The sequence below is a fragment of the Bidens hawaiensis genome, unplaced genomic scaffold, assembly GCF_021521415.1.
Source record: "Bidens hawaiensis isolate Kalapana, Puna unplaced genomic scaffold, B.hawaiensis_p1.1 tig00002631_1, whole genome shotgun sequence".
NCBI lineage: Eukaryota > Viridiplantae > Streptophyta > Magnoliopsida > Asterales > Asteraceae > Bidens > Bidens hawaiensis.
Genome location: NW_027491143.1, coordinates 55,502 through 70,390, shown reverse-complemented (window position 1 = coordinate 70,390; position 14,889 = coordinate 55,502). Strand labels below are relative to the sequence as shown.

The window sequence follows — 14,889 nt, the reverse complement described above, 5'->3', positions numbered from 1 at the left end:
ACTTTATATTCAAAAGTGTCTCTGAATATCTCATCTCGATCCTTTGGTGGGTTGAAACCAAGGATATCATTGACCTCTTTTGCGGCTTGTTCAAAAAATTCTAAATGGCCTCGAGTCATAAAGAAAACATAATCTCCAATTTTCTGCACGCCATTTTTCATAAATGCCTTCTTGTTTTCATAGTCATCGGATGACAAATCATCGAAGCCCGAGTCTGATATCAAGGCGCGCCTTAGCTGATCGACATCGTCTTCAAACACTTTACTCGTTTCTTTTATAAATTTCTCCGTGAAGCCCGTCACTTGTTCTGAAAACATGTCAAACGCATCCATTTTTTGCAGCTGCAATAAAAACACATTATGACAGATATTGATTCCTTATAGAAAAATCAAATTTTTTATAACTTGTAATCATTAAAGTTTAAAGACTGAAACATATTCAACCGATGCTAATATGGCCCTAAACGGGTTATCGGGTCTTTGTACGATTCTCACAGACCCAACTATCAGTATCAGGAAATGTTTTGAGAACTGGGTTTTATGGAATCAATCAATAATATTGAATCAATTGAAATCGTTTCAAATATATCAATTAAATTGGTTTTTTTAGAGAGTTTATGAATTTCATCTTCATAAAACCCTAATATAATAAAATATAAAACCCTAATTTTAGAAAACCCCATATTTTAATGTCACCAAAACAGAGCTTTTTTATTTTATTTTAATTAATGTCAAGAAATTGATTTTATTAACTGGGGTTTTCAACTTGCCATTAAAAAACACGATTCGAAAGAGATTTAATAAGAATATTTAGATCCTTTTCTAGATTCATAGTAATCACGTGATCTGAGGAAAAAAATTAACTATAAAAACCATAAAGTCCCGAAATTTAATCAATATAAATAAGGAAACCCCTTTTTAATAATAAAAAATAAAAAAATAAGAAATTTAATCAAAATAAATAAAGAAACCCCTCTTCAATAATAAAACCACCTATTTTTATATCATAGTACGGTAAAAATGATAACTTGAACAAAAATATCATTAAAAATTGATTCAAAATATGTTATTTTTATTTATTATTTACTTAAATATAATATAAATCAACATTATTAATGGATTGAAAACAGCATTTATGAAATCGATTAAAAGTCGTTGGTATACTTACCTTAAAACTTTCTAGAAAGCCTTTAAATGCTTCTTTGAATCCGATGAAAACACAAGAAAGAAGAAACCCTTGTAAACTTTTAAAACCCTTACAAAACCCTTTACTTTTTTTTTTAATTGTTGTGTTTTTCTTTTTATTACAGCAATATTATTACCAGTTTACCATGGGCCTGGCCCAAAGGAGAGTTGTATTTAGCTAAAACAATAGTCCAATATAAACCAAATTTTAGATTAGAATCCGACTCCACTTATTGAACGTTTATAATTTTTTTCAACGTTTTGATATAATTTTTATTCAAAAATATATATAGGATCAAATCTAATGTACTTTAATTTCTTCGTTAAAATTCAATTAGGCGTGCGTTCTTAAACACCTATTTTTGTGACAATATAAATACTATGCGTTCATGCTTAGTTAATCCACTTTTTGCTATATTATAATCCTTTAAAATATTTAACGTCATTTTCGCAACATTGTAATTGGTCCCTCTAGCTAATTTGTTTCCCAGATTGACAGATAAATCTATATAAATTTGTGAAGTCACATCAAGAAGCCATGTATAGTAATTACCACTTTTTATATATTTTTGCAAGTAATGTACCACTTTTAAAGATATTTGTTTTGAATATTTCTAAATGATATCTAACTTTTATAATGCATATCTTAAGCCAACGATTAAACCGTTTGAACCATATCATTTTGTTAAATTAGCACGCGACCAGGAATATGTTAACTTTATATTTGGTTGTATCGTAGCGTTTTAAATTCGTGGTTAGGGTTCGTGCTACTATTGTTTCTCTAACTTTTGATTTCTCGAGCGTTTCGTTAAGCTGAGTTCTTGACGTCTTTTTAAAAGGCTTTTAAGCTGATACACGTGCTTATTAAATTTATTTCCTTGATGAGTAACAAAGATAAATGTATATATCTGAATCTAACGTGATCTCGATTAAGACAAGTTAGTTTGTCAAAATAGGACAACAAGACTTTTCAAATGAAAGAGTACGTGTGTCCTAAAGACCAAAAGGAAGTCCCTGTCTAAAAGAAAAAAGTCGAGAAAAACCCTAGTAAATAAGTGGGTATGAGAAAATAATGTATTTGAATAAAATTAGTATACATTGTTTAAATAATAATAAATAATAATACTAATAATAATAATAATAATAATAATAATAGGATAAGCATATGAATCCACAAAGAAACTATTTATATATTATAATAAACGAAAAGGAAACCCTAATTCCTCCGATCCCCAAACAAACATTATCGAAACTCACCACACGAATCGAATTAAATCAAATCAGGTATGTAATATGCCACTCGATCCAATTAGGTTTTTTTAGATTGTTTCGTATTTGTTTTCAGTAAATTCAAAGTTTCCTTTGTTGAATTAGCTTTAGTTTTCTATCGAACCGATCGATCTGCGGTGGCTTATGATCTCATATTATTATTGTTATTATTAAATTCACAATAATAATAATAATAATAAGCAAAAACATGTAGATGTGTCTGCTTGCTTCTATGATGTAATAATTCACGCCGGCATATGCAGGTTTAGGTTTGTATAGAACCGATTGACTCTCAGTGGCGTATGATTTTGTATTGTTATTAAATGCACAACAGGTGTTTGATAAAATGCCTGAATGAACCTTCAGATCACAAATTATATATGTGTGTCTGCTAGCTGTTTAGTCTAATAAGTCGATTTCGTATACCATGCTATTTTCATCATCTGATAAATAAACTTCTTATGCATGGCATGGCATGGCATGGCGCCTTTGAGTTTACTAGTAAACAACAACTTGAGCACGCAAGCGTCTGCTTTCTATGATGTAATATAATATAATTCACACCGCTTTCTTTTTTATTATTTATCTCAACTTTACCCTTTTTCTTTGCAGCTGATGGAACCAGTCTGTGCGTATTTGCCGCAAGTGTTGCCTCCATCGCCAGCTGAACACGACGGGGTTTCAGTCCCTCCCCCGGACATCAGAAGCATGGTGGACAAAGCCGCAAGGTTCGTGGCGTCAAACAAACCCCGGCTTGAAAAAATCATTACTGAGACTGCCGGGATGCGCAGATTTACTTTTCTGGCTGCTGCAGATCCGTATCATGCCTATTACCAGCAGCGTCTGTCTGAGTTTCGTGCTCAATATGCATGGCCTGCGTATGAGGAAACCGGGCCTCAATGGGGGCCTCTGACAATATACGACTCTTACATTGAATTCCTCAACAAATGCGAGGAAAATGACTGGGCCCGTGAAACCGTTGTTGATTCCCCGATTACTGGCGAGTTGATTGCAGCCCGCAAGATGTCCCAGCATATGCAAGACCCTAAGTATGTTGAACAAAAGGAGGCGCTGTTTGCGAAGATCAGGGAGGCTACACGTGCCCAAGATGACCAAATCTCCGAAACTATTGCTGAGCTTGCTCGGAAGCGTCCTGATTTATTCGGGACCCCGCAGGAAGAGTTTTGTGATGCAGTCGTTGATGAGATTATCCCGTACTCGGTTTCAGACGAGCCTGAACGAAAGAGACGGAAGTTTGATGCTTCTTTGCTTGACTCCGAGGACGAGTTCTTGGCTGATAATCCGGTAACTAATTAAGCCTCGCTCGTTTGTTTGTTTGTTTTCAAAATCATATCGTGTCTTACTTGTAATAATATTCTGTTGGTGTGTTGTGACAGGGGAAGCCTGATTGTATCAATGTGTTTGCGGAACAAACAATGGATCTGCTGAAAATAAGCGTGGACTCGTTGTCCGAGAGTGTAGGCAGTTTCAAAGAAAAGATTGCTCGAGAGATCAATGTCCCTGCGAACAAGCTGCTACTGGAACTGCTTTGGATGCCAGGTTTTTTCAAAGATGACTTGTCTCTTGCTTATTACAACGTTTATGGAGGTGATCTGATTTCTCTGTCCTGGTGAATCAGTCGTGTTGCAACTTCTACTTATTTTTCTTCTTTATTTATGGGAAATAGCTGTTTGAGACATTAACCCGTGCTATATTATTAGTACTTGTGTATCTCATGATGGATGGACGCGTTGATCTTGTTACACTAGACTTGTTGACTTCTCTAAGAATCCGTTTTGATTAGGATTTCAGTCTTTCGTTATTGTTTGATTTCAGTAGTTCTGAACAACGGGTCAGTTTGGTTAGTAGTCTGGTTCGTACTTTGGCTGAGCTCAGTAGTCCGGAAATTCTGTGTGCTCACTTTAGTTCTCGTTGTTGAGTCTTTTTGAGTCACTAGTAGGCTACTTACAGCCATGGATTTACAGAAAACTCGAGCAGACTTTGATAAGTCAACCATGAGCTCAAGCAGGCTTTGTACCATATGCATTTCATCATAAGGAACTCTACACATGATTGCCAATCATCTATGATTTTGTCAGCCTGGTTGACTTTTACCAACATTTGTTGACTTACTTGCAGGCTCGCAAGAACTAAAATAACCACTATTTTAATGAAAAGCCAACACATTAAGCATTATTCTAAACTAAATCCAGTGATGACTAAAAGAAAAGTCAAATGCCATCTATAACATACAAAGGTCACTTATACAAGTGCTTGCTTGCAATGACAAGATGACTAAAAGTAGTCTTTCATTAATGATCTTTTCGCACCCTTTATGCTTCCTTGTCCTCCTCAGCCAGTGGCGGGCATACCTTATGCGGAACCGTAGCCTCCGCTATGGCTCAAATTTTTACGGGTAGTGTAAAACAAAAAAAATTGGTCGATTTTCGTGTTTTGTTACGGCTGGAAAAAATAACGTTCCGGTTAAGATTTTAAGGCCAACTAATATATGTTTTAAACTCAAACAAAAGATAAGGCCCAAACAAAAACAAACCCATTAACCCAACCCAACCCAACCCAACCAACCCATTAACCCACCTTTCAAAACAGGAAAAGGATTAAATCAAGAGGTTTCCCTTGCACGAGCCGGAGACACGCGATGGGGTTCTCACCCAATAATTATATTTCACCCACCATATTAACATTTCAACACACACCCAATGAGAAATGCGAAACCCATTTTGCCACCTTGACATAGCATCTTTCAGACTTTCACATTTCAATAACACAGCCTAAAAAATTACTTATCTTTGAACATAGCACGCCTTATATGAATAAGAGTAAACTATATCTTTTTTTATTGTGAGTACTCATCAAGTGTCTGTCTTTAAATTTCAAAAATAAAAATAAAGTAAAAAAAAACATTTTTCATTTGAAAATCTGTCACATTTTATGTTGCTTTTGACCAGCAATCATTAATATATTTTGTTTTAACGGTAAAATAACAATCATGGGGTAACATCATAGTCTTCATAATTGATCTTGTCACTCCATGGATGGTTTTGATTTTAGAAACTGATTAATGTCATCATTGCTGCAAATTTGCTAAAGGTTTGTAGACACAAACTGTCCACAATCCATTCGTAAAGCCTTGATTCAAGGTGCAACATGTCAGACCAATCTAAGTGGGTCTTATATTGGTGAATCTATGTATAATATAATATAATATAATATATTTTCTGTCTCAACATATATATAATATATAATATAATATAATATAATATATTTTCTGTCTCAACATATATATAATATATAATATATAATATAAAGGCACTAGGGGTCTTTACAAAACCGCGGTCACATTTTCAAATGTATAGGTCAGCCCATTAGGGTCAATGCTCATCTTCCTTCCTATATATAGGAAGGGAGCTCATCCATACAACCATGTTGATCTCCTTCCTCCGATCTTTTACTTTCTCTCTTGTGCTTTACACATTTGTTTGCACGGGAAGCTCACGATGAAGGTGGTGATGATCAGTGGCGAAGCTTGGGCTTAGTCACGGGGGTGACCGAAGTCATAGACTCAAAAATTGCCGGGTCTACGATTCGGTTCGTGTCGGTGATTTGGGTCGGGTCGGATCAAACAATATGACATCTATATATCTAATTTTTTTTCATTTATTTAAATAACTGTTCTTACAATAAAAAAACAAAATAACTTTTTAACCAATGAAGACCTAAAATATTAATGATGATGCGAGAGGAAGGGTGAGTAAGGATAAGTAAATTCGGTATTGATACCGGTACCGTAACGAAATCGGTACAGATTTGGTACTGTCGGCACCAAATAGATACCAAAGTTTTGAGTTTTGGTACCGGTATATCTCAAATTTTACCTTCAATACCGGTATCGAACCGAATATTTTGGTATCGGTACTGGCACCGGTACGGTACCGATCTCATTCCTAAAGGTGAATACCTAAAAGAAAAATTGCAAAGACCTAAATATTTATAGAAACAAATACTTTACTATTCGACTAGTATTTTGTAACTTTTGTTTATAAATATTACGAGGTTTTAGAAAAAAAAACGATGGAGTGTTATATTTAAAAAATATCAGTAGTGAATGGTAGCATTTTGGAAAAATACATCAGGGGTGACCACGCTTAATACCTATAAACATTTTCGAGAAAAATCGCGAAATTTACCCTACTACGGAGAAAACGGCAGTGGCCGGGGCCACCCCAGTCCCCACATAGCTTCGCCCATGGTGATGATCATGGTTTTCTGAGCTAGAGATGTCCTTCTCCACACCACCACTAAGGGTGTGCTCAATACCGAAAAAACCTACTCGAATCCGGGAAAACCAAACCAAAAAGAAACCAGCATTCAGTTTTGAGATTTGTGAAGAATCGAAAAAACCGGTTTGTTGAATTACTTTATCGTTTATTAGTTTATGTTTTATAAACCTAGATATTTGTTTTATTTTAACGTTAATTGGTTATGTTTTGTCAATTTGGATGAGATTAAATCATATAAGCTTTCAACGTTATATTATTAATTTTTAACAAAAAACTATTTGGCTCAATTGGAACTATCCCAATACCCGAGTGAATTTTTCTGGAACGAGATATCCACCGCCCATATTGATTTTAACGTTTCAGGCCTGACTCACTAGAAACACCATCAAAGAGGAAATCCACAACTATGGGAAAACCTCATTGAGTTAGGTTTCAAACCTGAGACCTCAAAGATCCCAAGCCTTAACGACTTGAAGACGAAGCTTATTTTCAAGTCTATTTTACGTTTCTTTGTTTCTTTGGATAGTATCTAGGAATCAAAAGGTACAAATAAGTTGGACCAAATGGATCTAAAACCCTCTTATTTTCATGTCATTTTGTTTTTCGGTTGCTTGGTTAGATTGTTATAACCAGCTCCGTGAATTTTATAAATCTTTGCCTTTCCAAAAGAAAATGTAAGCGACCCACTCGATAAATTGTTTGAAAAATCATTAGACTTTATATGGTGACCGAGTAGCCAACTAGTATTCAATCAAAGTAACATTAAATGCCACTGATTTATGTTGTGCCAACAATGTGGGGTTATAATACATTATAATAACATCATTTGAGGTTGATGATTTATTACTGAATTAACCACTTTCATGCATTTGAAAGGTGACCATCAAATAAGCAATGTTCAAAGGATAAAATTTTACGGTTTAAAATTGATTTTGTTTAAATTGTAAAACACGAATATGCCATTAGTTAAGATATTTCATCAACCATTCACCCGTAGTATGATGTAATTAGCGTATGCATACAAATAATAACACTATACATGTTTCCATTTCGAGTTTTTAGGTTCCGTTTTGTGTCATAAAAGTAGGAATCGTTTGTTTGTGCTGGAACAATGCTCTAGAATACAATCATGATTTATGTGCATTTTTATAGAATAATAATAACTTGTACCGCATATATCTATATCTATAATATATATAAACGAAAATAAAAAAATCTTACGTGTCGCGATGTGGTCGCTCCCCCTTTTTTGGAGTCACCAGATTTGCTTGATTTTTAAATGGAGGCTTCTCATGCATTTGACCCGAATTCACGGGTATGAGTCTTACCAAACCCAGATATTTCTTAAACGGGTTATAACATCTCATTAAATTAAAAATTATTCTCACCAAAATTATTGATATGAGAATCCTATAAAATAGGATATACTAATATACTAAAATTATTATATTATTTCTTTTTAAAAAAAAGTTATTATTTATAATCAAGAAACAATTTTATAGTAAACAAAATAAGCGGGTTTTGGGTCTCACCAAACCCATATAACTTTTAAACCGCGTTATAACATCTTAGTTATTTGTGAAACCCTTTTATCATCAAACTCCTATGTATATTATAAATTACCTTACAATAAATAAAATTAAACTCTAAAAAAGTATATAAATATTAAAAACGAATAATGTAAAACAGCTCTCATAATACGGGGATAAATATAGTAGAATCATATATAGCCAACCTCTTAGTTGCACAAAGGAGGATCCAAAACCAACGGACGTTATTGAATTATTTTAGTATATAAAGTGTTATACTATTATTGATCAACAAACATTGGTCTTAAAAAACAAAACGATATATTTTTAGAAAAAATAGAGTAAATTACACACTTTCGTCCTTCAAGGATAGATTATGATGGAGTCGGGGTTCTTAAACTAAACAAGTTTAAAAAAACTCATACATGAAAATGTGTAGCGCTTATTACGTGATTTTAGTTAAAAGGCGTTAACCTTTTTTATTAATTTCAGTCGTGTTGTACACATACTGCATTTTTGTCATTTTTCCTCATTATATATCTTTGCTTTTATTAAAATAGGCATGCTAAAAAACTAATTAGATGTCAAACATATATAACAAAGATCTAAAGTCAAGTGGATTACTTCAAAACTCACCCTATCTACGATCTCTACACTTGTTGATAGAACATCCGGACCGAAAGGCCTCGTCCTTCTGCGAATTGTGGCTTATACGGTCTCAATATCCATGTTCACACCGCCAACACAAAAGCATTCATCATGAAAGGAAACTCGTTGATCGAACCGCGGGGGGGGGGGGGGGGGGGGGTGTCATTCGTACTGTCATCAATGTCGTCATAGTTAAAATAAAGATGACTGACATATAGTTTGGGCCTTTGCTCAAACCTTTTTAGTTGTCTAAATCAAAACCCATAAGAGCATTCACGTGGTAACCTCTAAACTTATATTTATTGTATATTTTAGAGTGTAGAATAAAGAAACCACCTAAAACTCACTCCATTGGAATCTCTATGAATTGAATAAAATTTTGATAAAAACAATAATGACCCTCTATTGGGTTACTATTCATCAATCTATATAATTTTTCAAACAATTCATTGAGTGGGTCACTTACATGTTATGCTAACAAAACAAACTTTGACATTCACAATTCATGGTGTCCCATGAAGATTGTGTTTCATAACACAAATGTGTTATCATGCAATACATGATACAAATTTCTTTTCCAACACAACTTTATTATTTACAATGTTTATAAAAGTTTTTCCTAAATGAGTGTTGATGGGAAAATAACTCTCAATATGTTGTTGATTTATAATTATTTACCAAAAGAGTGTTTTAAAATTTCTTTATCCGATATTTAATCAAACCTTAAATGCCAATGGTTTAATTATATTTATACACCCTTAATGATTTATGTGGTGCCAATAATGTGGGGTCACTATAATTATAAAAACATCATTTGAGGTTGATAATTGACTACTAAACCACTTTCATGCAATTGAAAGTGACCATCAAAGCAATGTTGAAATGTTGAAAGCACAATTTTACCGTTTAAATTTGATTTTGTTTTATATTGCAAAACGCGGCAGTCGCTAACGTAACTAGTTAAGATATTTCATCAACCATCTAATTAAGATATTCAAATTTCGTGTTTTAGTTTCCGTTTTGTACGTGTCATAAAAATAGGAATCATTTGTTTATGCAGGAACAATGCTTTACTACATGCAATCATGTGCATGTTAGATTAACTCGTACTGCATATAATCATATGTAATCAACCTCTTAGTTGTACAAAAGAGGATCCAAAACCTACGGGCGATGATGTGTCTTGGTTGATTGACTAGATCTGCCCTTTAATAATGATGATTACGGAGATGCAAACATGTTTTTTTGTTGAAACCAGTGAAGATCGAAAACGAGGGAATAAGTAACCATTTCATGTTTTAGTTTTTATGCCAATTCTTGTAAGTAATTTATTATTGATTTTTGTATTTTAAATGATATATTCTTGTTGATCACCAAAATTAAAAAATAAAATGATATAAGTTTAGAAAAAACAGAGTAAATTACACGCTTACACACACATATATAAATGGCCTTAAATTCATATAAAAGAAAACAAAGATTTAGGAATTTTGTCCAAGGTGTCATGTAACAAGAAAATAAAAGAGGAAATTATATAGAAGAAAAGTGAACAAGTGGCTGACAATAAACACTTTACAAAGATACTCTTTTTATATAAAACATATATACCTCAAATGCATATTCATATTGTTGTAGTACAACCCAAACAGGCCTGTTTCAACCCATTATATTTCATGATTCATATCCATATTAATGCTTTTGCAAATGCTTTTCATGATTCATATAATATATCAAGTTTAATCCTCAAGTAAAACAACATATATAGTAAAAATGATATAGCTAACATGTTAAGGTCTCAAGCCCAAAAAGAAAGCACAAAGCTTAGAGTATATAGCAAAGTATCAAGTTTAACCCTTAAGTAAATCAACATAGTAAAAAAGACATAGCTAACATGTTAAGGTCTCAAGCCCAAAAAGAAAACACAAAGCTTAGAAGAATTAACCAAAAGAGACATCCATTCTTTTCATCACAACTTTTAGAAAATTTGAGCAACTTACAGCCTTGATAGTGTATGCTATTCAACAAGCCACAACTTTCTCCACAATTTAACAAGTGAGGCCCACCCGTTCAACACGAAGCGGACACGTGTCGCGTCACCTTCACTCAACCAACGAGGCCGTATATGCCTAATGTCCTCAACGCCTTTAAGCCACATGCTTTTCATCGTCACCTCTACCTCATACAACTCGGTGATAACATCTCTAACATCATTCCAATCTTTTTGATATACCATTTCGAATTCTATTGCATTCTCATACGCATTACCAATCCCCAAGTCGTTGATTTCAGCACCAATCTCGTTACGCGCATTCAAGGTTAACGGAGACTCTCGGTCTAGGTCTAACACCCTGTGTCTCAAAGACTAGAGCCTTCTCTTGACTGTTTCAACATCTTGAAACATTTGTGACACCAGCGGTTCTGTCTCTCCGATATTTAACCAGAACCATGATGTCATCTCCTCATACTTTGTTTGAACAGCAACAAATTCCACAGAAAAGATGGGAGCATGATTCTCAATGATTGCATCCACAAGTCCATGATATCTTTCATTGATTCTCATGAGGTGTGATCTAAAAACATTTTGGATTACAAAATAATCAGACTCGTCAAACTCTCCAAAATGCGGCATGTTTGCAATGTGCATGGAGCATTGATTGAATTGTGTGTACAAACCTGGTTACCATCAATGCATCATAATCGGTATTAATTATATATGTGTGTATTTTTTTATCAATTAATCTTAGATATATATATATATCAACGAAACATTCATACATTCTCTCGAGTTACCATTATCAGATTGTTTTATTTATAAATGGAGGCTTGTCATGCATTTGACCCGAATTCACGGGTATGAGTCTCGCAAAACCCAGATATCCCTTAAAAAGTTATAACATCTCATTAAATTAAAAATTAATCTCACCAAATATTTGATATGAAAATCATATAGAATATGGATATATAAATATATCCATTTTTTTAAAATAATTATTTATAATTAAGAAACAGTTTTATAGCAAAAAAATAAGCAGACCATGAGTCTCACCCAACCCAAATAAGTTTTAAATCGGGTTATTAAATCTCATTTATTTGTAAAACTTTTTTATCATTAAATCCTAAGTATATTGTTAACTTTTCTTACAATAAATAAAATTAAAATTAAAAAAAATTATAAATTATTAGAAACGAATAATGTAAAAGAAAGATTAAGATTGACATTAATTAATTATTACCCATCGTAATGCCTACAAACTCTGCCATGTTAACGAAAGGAACTCCTCCGGTTCCACAAAGCTCACGTGCTAGTTGTTCTTGTTCACGAATGAAATCTTCATGGCAGCTCTCTAAATAATCATGGTATTGCCTTAATTCTGTAACAATGCTTTTTAACTCGGTCTATGGAGACTCGTAACTCTGTGGAGTCAAGCTACTAAATCTTAACGAAACAACACCCAAAGCTCGAATTACGCATTCATTCACCTCGTGACCACACTCGTGCACAAACTGTTCCGTAAACCCATAATCACCTGCTGCTTGTCCAAACAATACAAAATCCATCTGTGCAATGAATTAAACACCCAAAATCAATTACTAATTTCAATAAGCAATTTATTTTATCATCTATCACATGAAGGAGGATCAAGATCAAACTCATATTTTGTCGGTAAAATTGCATCAATATTGTGACAGTTAAAAACCCTAAAAACACCCATTTTTGCACGTAAAATTGCAATAATAATAATTCTGAACCCACTCAAGAAATGAAACCCTAATAATTTCATGTTGTATGGTATGCGGCGTCTCGTAGTTTAAACCCTTGAGTTTTGCATTAATAAATTCATTCAAAAGTCATATCTAGAACATAAACAAAGTTACTTAATTAGTTTCCTAAATCCTTGGGTCTCGGTAATAAAAAAATTCATAATTTATTCACGTCATAATTACGTATCCATTGGATGTTAGGCTGAGGGGTGTGGGGGGGCGCGAGAGGGGGCGCGAGTGGGGGCTCCTGCCAATAATATTGTGACGTGTGGCAGAGAGAGAAACTTGATAAGATGGGTGTTGGTTGTGGTGCTCGCGCCCCTGGCCCTGGTGTGGAGGGGCGCGAGAGGAGGCGCGAGCGGTTTTTTTTTTATTTTTTTATAAATGTATTAAAAAAACGTATTATTAAAAAAACTCATAAATTATTTAAAAAAACACATATTAATTAAAAAAACACATTAATATCTAAAAAAAAATTAAAGTACTAAAAAAAACATTATGGGTTGATTTTGGGTACCAATTTCCAGCCATGTTTTTAAAAAAAGGTTTGGAAGATGGGTTGATTTTGGGTTTTATTTTGAAGTTGTGATAATTGTTTTAGGTGAAATGGGTTATATATAGAAAGAAAATTTTTTTTTATATAAAATAAGAGCCTAACGGCTCAATTTTCAGAATCCAACGGCTCTTTCACGTTCTCCCATACATCCCCCTTCCTTTTCCTCCCACTAGCAGCTTGGCGCCTGCCTTGGTTTCCGTGCTCGAGCCCCTCTCGCGCCCAGGTGGTGTGGGGTTAGCGCCTGGGGGCGCGAGCGGAGGGGCTCACGCGCCCAGGTTAGCGCCCCACACCCCTCAGCCTTACGAAAAAAATGAAGTCTTTTCAATGTGAATCATAATTACTGACCCTGACCCTGACCCATTGGGTTTTGCGAAAAAGATGGGTCATTTCATCTAATAATAATAATAATATAATAGTAATAATAATAAGATTGCTAACCTGATTCTTCAAGAACCTGGATTGCGTGTAAAGGAAGCAAGAGAAATTATACCGTGTTTTACTGTTTATACCGAAGGGTTGGGTGAATAGGTAGTGGTTCTTTCATTTTAAAACCTACATATGACCTGATCAACTCAATCTTACACCATCAGGAGCGGCTCAGAGGGTGTGTAGCTCGCACAATCAGCCGGAGCATATAAGTTTAAGGGGGACAAACTTTTTTATACATATTACATATATATTTTCGGTGTTAAAAATAAGGTTATTTAAAACTCGACCCGAGCTCCTTTTTTTATTTATTTTTACTTTTTTTTTTCAGATATTGATATAAACAACAAAAATATATATATTTTTTAACATATATTTGCATAAACTAGAAAATTTATAACATGATATGTTTTATTTTTATTTTTTTAATAATGTTTTAAAGCTTACAGGTATTATTTTTATTTATTTTCTTATTTTGGTATGCTATTATCATATTAAAAATTTATGGATTAATCCAAACGACCTAACAAGCCAAGCCAAGATCGATCCATGAGTCGAGCCAGCCCTAACTCAAGCTCGGATCATTAAAAAATCTAGTCGAATTTTTTTTTATGAGCTTCGAGTGAGACGAAAGCCACAAATTTTTGAACAACCAACTGTCATCTAAGCTTTATCCTGAAAAACCCCAAGATTACGTTAAGTGATGGCGCCAATCAATTCAATCACCCTAAAACATTTTAATTTTTAATTTAAAGCTACTAATAAATTACAAATAACTAAACAATACTTATTCATTACAAAAAAATACATAAAATAGAAAAAAAACGCTATTTCCAATTCTATCGGTTTTAACTTTTGTTTTCACTTTTATCATATCATGGATATTGATTTGTCTCATCATATTTTTCCATTTCAAATTCACTTGGTGCATAACACGATCTCTTGATTCTCTCCCTGACATAAAATAGTTACAAACTCGCTGCTAAATACCCAACATTCGTTGTTTCCCAAGGTCCAAGTGTATGGAAACATGTACCTAAGACTTTGCTAGCACCACTTTTATTTGTTCATAACTCCATGTTCGTGTCTTCTCCTAATTCTCAGTTTGGATTTGGTTGCTTCATGGAATGATGTTTTTGATATAGGAGTACAAAGATATTGAATAGTGTGTAGGAAAGAAGTAAAGAGTGTGAGTATGTTTTTAATGAAAAAAC

At 33.7% G+C, this 14,889-nt stretch overlaps 1 protein-coding gene across 1 annotated transcript; it reads left to right on the top strand.

Moving 5' to 3' along the window:
* The first annotated feature begins 2,932 nt into the window (after window positions 1-2,932).
* Window positions 2,933-4,098, top strand: LOC143620666 (putative splicing factor 3A subunit 1). The gene is made up of 2 exons (XM_077092303.1): window positions 2,933-3,758; window positions 3,851-4,098. The coding sequence occupies exons 1-2, from the start codon at window positions 3,069-3,071 to the stop codon at window positions 4,085-4,087; spliced, it is 927 nt and encodes a 308-aa protein (XP_076948418.1). The 5' UTR covers window positions 2,933-3,068; the 3' UTR covers window positions 4,088-4,098.
* Window positions 4,099-14,889: the final 10,791 nt, after the last annotated feature.